The 6,236-nt window shown below is 57.9% G+C and overlaps 1 protein-coding gene across 1 annotated transcript in view; it reads right to left on the bottom strand.

The window, feature by feature from the left end:
• The window catches only part of GAMT (guanidinoacetate N-methyltransferase), a 3,173-nt gene extending 1,480 nt beyond the window's left edge, over nucleotides 1-1,693 (bottom strand). Inside the window, exons 1-3 of the mRNA XM_025861252.2 lie at nucleotides 1,451-1,693; nucleotides 350-495; nucleotides 121-184 (exon numbers count right to left, since the gene is read on the bottom strand). Coding sequence (XP_025717037.1) covers nucleotides 121-184; nucleotides 350-495; nucleotides 1,451-1,631 — 391 coding nt within the window. The 5' untranslated portion in view covers nucleotides 1,632-1,693. The remainder of the gene's footprint in view (nucleotides 1-120; nucleotides 185-349; nucleotides 496-1,450) is intronic.
• Nucleotides 1,694-6,236: the final 4,543 nt, after the last annotated feature.

Below are 6,236 nucleotides of genomic sequence, written 5' to 3'. Positions count from 1 at the left end.
CCCCCAGTGCAGCACTGCTGTGTGTTCCCTACAAGGTCCCTCTGCAAGCCAAGGACGGGGGCTAGTGGTGGAAACTCAGGCAGAGGCTCCCCCTCCCCCAGCTCCCAGCGCCCCCCTCACCATCAAAGTGGCCATCTGGCAGGGTAGGTGTTACGTCCTCCCACAGGCCTTTCAAGGGAACCACCTAGGGGCCCGGGAGAAAAGAGAAGGTTGAGGGTCCCAGGTGTCCAGGCTCTCCCCACCTGCTGTAAGGGAGAGGGCAGAGGAGTTCCCAGGGGAGAAGACCACTTCCTCCATCTTGGTGGCTCCAGCCCCGCCCCCGGAGGGCAGGGCAGGCAGAGGTGGGCACCTTGTGTGGCTGCCGCTGGGCCCAGTCCTGGAGCCTCTGGAAGACGCTGTCATTGCACTCAATGATCCAGTGCTCATCGATGGGGGCCTCCTGCACCTTGGAGGCCGCGATCGCCATGCCAAAGCCCACCTCCAGCACCCGGCCCCCTGGTCACACAAAGAACCCAGTATCACACGCCAGGCTGGGGCTGGGCAGCTGCCTGGAGGAGGAAGCGCAAGGGACAGGGCCTTTGCAGAGAGACGTTTGCCGCAAGGCCGGGAGGGCACAAGTGGGGCGGAGGCGGAGGGTGGTTTGGAACACAGTAGCCCTGAGCAGGAACGGCGTGGGCTCTGGCCAGGGACGTGTGGGCAGCTGATTTGAGGCCTGGCCCCGGTGGGGAGGTCAGACCCTGGACTTTGAGCCCTGGTGGTGCTTATCTCTTGAGTTGGTTACTTCTCTCCACCCTCCTTGCTACAATGAAACGGGGGGTGGGTTTGAGGCCTGGGGCCTGGAACACCTGGGAAGGAGGTGGGTTCCCACTGGCCCAAAGACAGGCGAGGGGGACACCCCAACTATGCAGGGACGCTGGGTACGCTCATTGGCCAGGTAGAAACTCGGCCGCCGGGAGGACCTCTGCCCCGCCCCTGGGGCACCCCGCAGGCTCTGACCTAGGCACAGGGCCACCCCTACAGCTGTTACCCAGCCTCAGCTTTCCCGGAGCTATTCTTAGCCCGGGCGGGGCTTCCGGGGACTCCGGGGCAGGAACATTTCCCGCGTGTGCCTGGGCAGCGCCCCCCGCTCGGGCCGACACCACCTCCCCGGCCTCATGCGGGGATAGCGGTCGAGCTCCACGCGAGGTCATCGTCGGAGAGCCTGTCCCCATCTGCGGGGTGGGGGCCCGTTACCCCTGGATAGGAAGTTCCGATACTTAAGAGGCGCCTGCTGTGTGCAAGCCCCTGCCTGCAGCACCCACTTTTATTTCCCCGTTGCCCCCCGCTAGCCTCATTTTGCAGGCGGGAAAACAGAGGCACGGGAGGCTCGGGTGCACCTCAGCTGGAGAGCGGGCTGGACCCCGGATCTGAGCGACCTTCGGCCTCAGTTTACCCCTGCGCGCCCGGCTACCTTTGGAGGAGGCGGCGGCCGCCAACGCGTGCATGTAGGGGGTCTCCCAGCGTTCCATCACCGGCTTGCCGAGGATCTGCAGGTGCATGTCCGCCGCGTCGTAGGCCGCGGGCGCCGCCTGCCACGCGGGGCTGCAGTTCTCGCCGGGGGCGAAGATGGGGGGCGCGGCGGGGGCGCTCATGCTGCGGCTGTAACGCGCGCCGGGACTCGGCTCGCGACGCGCGGGCCTTGTCCCTGCGAGGCCTTCTGGGCCGGGGGTGGGGCCGGGGCGGGGCCGGGGGCGGGGCTGGCCGGCAGGCCGGAGGGGCGGTCCCGGGGGGCTGACTGCGCGGTGGACCCGGGGGCCTCTAGCGGCCGCCGCGCGGAAGGCGCCCGGTGCAGCCTATGCAGATGGCACTCGCTAAATGTCACCCAATTTAAGCGATACCCCGGAATGCCCTGCCTGAGACAGAAGGCAGGTTATATTTGTTAGCTATTGCTGTCTAACAAGTGACCCCAAAGGTGGCCACTTCAGACAACACACGTTTCTTATCCCTTAGCTGGGTCCTCTGTTTCACGCCCTCTCAGAATGCCACTGTCAGGAGGCCAGCCAGTTATGGGGGTGCCTTTGAGGGTTCCTCTAGGGAAGGATCTGCTTCCAAGCCCATTCACTGGCTGTTGGTGGCACCCAGTTCCTTTGGGACCGTTGGCGGGAGGGCCCTCCCCAACGTGACAGCATGCTTCATCAGAGCCAGCAAGAGAGTCTGCAATGTCAGAATTGTTTGAGACCTGATCACAGAAGCGACATCCCTTCACCATGGCCAGGCACACGAGGGCAGGGATCTCACAGGGCCAGGAAGAGCAAAAAGCGGAGACACTGGGGAACTCTCAGAGGTGGCTGCCCACACAGATCCCAGCGAAAGCAGTGAGGGGGCGGTCAGCTCAGAGCCTGCCCTCTGGTTTCAGTGTCCCCTGGCATAAGGGACCTCCCAGCAGTCACCTACACGCAACTTGGACTGCATCCCAGAAAGTAGCCATGGGCACAGTACCGTCTGGCTGGCAACTTAGCCAAACAGTTTCTGTTCCAGCTTCAGCTTCCTCTTCTCCCAAATGGACTAACCACTGCTCCTGTTGGTGAATGAGTGACACGTGGTCCTTCCTTGTGTCCACTCTTTGTGAGAGGCCCGAGTGTGTGCTGTGACTTCTGCACGTCACAGCCTGGAATCAGAGAGGGAAAGTGACTTGAGGGTGCACAGCAAGTCGCAGCAGAGAGGATACTGGGAGGGATGTATCTGACTCCAGTCTTTTTTTTTTTAAGATTTTATTTATTTATTTGACAGAGACACAGCGAGAGAGGGAACACAAGCAGGGGGAGTGGGAGAGGGAGAAGCAGGCTTCCCGCCGAGCAGGGAGCCTGATGTGGGGCTCGATCCCAGGACCCTGGGACCATGACCTAAGCCGAAGGCAGACGCTTAACGACTGAGCCACCCAGGTACCCCTCTGACTCCAGTCTTAAAATACTGTGTATACGTATATAATATATATATACTTCTTTTTTTTATATTTTATTTATTTATTTGAGAGAGAGAATGATAGAGAGTACATGAGAGGGAGGAGGGTCAGAGGGAGAAGCAGACTCCCCGCCGAGCAGGGAGCCCGAAGTGGGACTCGATCCCGGGACTCCAGGATCATGACCTGAGCCGAAGGCAGTCGCCCAACCAACTGAGCCACTCAGGCGCCCTAATATATATACTTTCTGATTAGAACGGTGACATGTTTGAGCAAAACATTCAAATGTTGCCGACTTGTCATCAGCCTTCAGATCCCATCCCTCTGCTGTTGTTTTGGTACAGCTTAGAATGGTTTTTACATTTTTAAATAGTTGTGGGGGAGAAGACTTTTACAACACGTAAAAATTATATGACATTCACATTTGTGCATGGGTAAATAAAAGTTTTATTGGCATAGAGCCACCTCCATTTGTTAACATCAGCACTCTGGTGTATTCTGGCTATAAATAGTATAGGTGAGTCATGGCTATGAAGCCTTATGGCCAACAAAACCAAAAATATTTACTAGCTAGCTCTGTACAGACCTGTTGTAGTGCAGTGGGTCACGGGAAGTGACATTCATCAGACACATATGCAGTGCCTTACTTTGGGGGTCCCATCCTGACTCCCCTGGAGCTCACAGCCTACCAGGGTGGGGGAATGAACAAGAATAAATGATACATGGGGCACCTGGCCAGCTCCGTCTATGGAGTGTGCAACTCTAGATCTCAGGGTCGTGAGCTCAAGCCCCACGCTGGGTGTGGAGCCTACTTAAAATTTTTTTTTAAGTTTAAAAAAAAAAAAAAACAGTAAGTGAATGGGTTAGGCCAAAAGGTGGAAACAATCCAAATGTCCATCAGTGTGTGGATAAACACACGCTGGAACACAATCCAGCCTTAAGAAAGAAGGGGCCCTGACACCTGCCACGATGTGGAGGGACCCCGGGGACACCGGGCTCAGTGACAGGAGCCAGACCCAGAAGGACACATCCCGCAGGACCCCACTCCCAGGAGGTCCCCAGAGGAGTCCCGTGCAGACAGACAGAGAGGAGAGGGTGGGAGCGGGGGCTGGGGCAGGGGGTGGGGAGTCCGTGCTTCGTGGGGACAGAGTCTCCGTGGGGGGAGATGGAACGTTCTGGAGACAGAGGGTGGGGTGGCTGCAGGGCCGTGTGAGTGTGCTTCATGCCGCAGAGCTGTGCACTTAGAGACGGTTACGATCTTTTTTTTTTTTAAAGACTTTATTTATTTGGAGAGAGACACAGAGGGAACACAGCACAGGGAGTAGGAGAGGGAGAAGCAGGCTTCTGGGACTTGATTGGGACTCGATCCCAGGACTCTGGGATCACGACCTAAGCCGATGGCAGACGCTTAACGACGGAGCCACCCAGGCGCCCCAAGATGGTTACGATCTTGAATTTTATGTGTATCGTACAACATTAAGAGACCAAAACTATATTTTGTGTATTGGGTATGCACGTATCCAAGTTAGGAGTAAACTCAGAAGTGTCCACATATCCATTATTGTCCAGCATTCGCTCTGGGGCAGAGGCAGGAAATGAGTCAGGAAGGAGGGAAAAACCAACTGGCTAGTTTATCTTTTTAGAAAGTATGAAATACTTTCTAAACTACATTCTAAACTACTACATAAACTACATTTATGAAGTAAATGTAACAAAGCACTAACATACGTTTGTTACAATGGCAGGTACACAACTCTTATTTTATTCCTGGTAGGTGTTTGTATTTTTAATATATCTTTTTTTTCCAGATTTTATTTATTTTGAAAGAGAGAGAATGAGATAGAGAGAGAGAGCATGAGAGGGGTGACAGTCAGAGGCAGAAGCAGACTCCCTGCTCCGCGGGAAGCCTGCTTCTCCCTCTCCCACTCCCCCTGCTTGTGTTCCCTCTCTGTCACATAAATAAATACAAAAATCTTTAAAAAAAAAAAATAAAAATATATTATTTTAAGCAGTTTGTGTCTGGCTTCCTTCATTTGACCACATCCTGTGTATTTCGCTCAGGCCCTTCATGGCTTATTTATGGAGATACCAATGGATGGATGTGTGGGTTGTTCCAAATGTTCTGCTCCTCTGTTAGTGGGCTGGGAGCATCATGGGACATCTCTGTGCACTTGGCGGGGCCAGCATTTGAGGGATAAATTCCTGGAAGTGGGCTTGCTGAGCTTCCTCCTTTGTTTGCTTCATGTCTGCTTCCCCCATCAGGGACACCCAGCTAAGCCTGTCTGTCCCCAGCGCACTCTTCTCCACATGTCTTGGGGACGTCCTTCCAGCTCCCCGGGGCCCCCCGCGGGGTGCCAGTCCCTGCCAACTGCTACTGATTCCCTGTGACTTGCAAAACGTTACGGAGCGGTGCGTGAGCACAGTTCCCGGGGCAGGGACCCAACGCCTGCCCGACGCTGCCTGGACCACTCCCTTCCCTTCCGCCGGACCGCCCTCTCCCACCTGCAGATGGGGACTAAGGAGTTACTCTGCTCTGGCGACTGCTGAAGTGACACGGATGCCCACGCGCTCTGCAAACTGGAAAGCGGGCGAGGTGAGAGGTGCTGTAAATGGCTGGTCTCGTGCTGTCTGCCTGGGACCTCGTTCCGCCACTCCTTCCGTTCCCTTAATTTTACGACGATGAATACACGGACCTGCCGCCGGCGGAGAGAGCGGGCGGAGCCGCGCACCACCGCCCGACAACCGGGCACGGGTCCTCGCGAGGTGCGGACACGCCGGGCGGCCTGCCCTGGGCTGCGCGGCCGCCTGCAGCGCTGACCCCAAAACCGCATCTGCAGGGGCCGGGGACACGCGGCGGGGTCGCCCCGCCAGGTCTTGCCCTGAGCCTCTCCTCCCGTCAGACGAGCTCCGCGGAGGCAGCGGGGACGCCGGCCAGGAGAGAGGCACCGCCGCCTCGCGTGACCCCGCACCGGGCGTGGCCTCTGCCCATCGTTGACCCCGCGCGCCACTTCCGACCGGAGATCAAACAAGGAAGCCCAGACGCGCCTGCGCCCCGCGGTGCCTAGCTCGGAGTGCCCGAGCGCGAGCGCGCACGCACGCTCGTACTCACGCACGCACGCACGCACGCCCGCCCGCCCGCCGTCCGGCCGCGCGCTCCCCTCCGCTCGGCGGGCCCGGCGCGCGAAACTCCACTTCCCAGCGTGCACCGCGGCGACGCCGATAACTGCGAAGGAGCAAGGCCGCCGTGCGGCGGGACGGCACGCAGGCACGCACGCAGGCACGCACGCAGGCACGCACT

Source organism: Callorhinus ursinus, unplaced genomic scaffold (assembly GCF_003265705.2).
Source record: "Callorhinus ursinus isolate GAN/ISIS: 27379988/994484 unplaced genomic scaffold, GSC_fseal_2.0 scaffold77, whole genome shotgun sequence".
NCBI classification, from domain to species: Eukaryota; Metazoa; Chordata; class Mammalia; order Carnivora; family Otariidae; genus Callorhinus; species Callorhinus ursinus.
The sequence above is the reverse complement of the archived record's forward strand: the minus strand, read 5'-3'. Positions and strand labels throughout refer to the sequence as shown.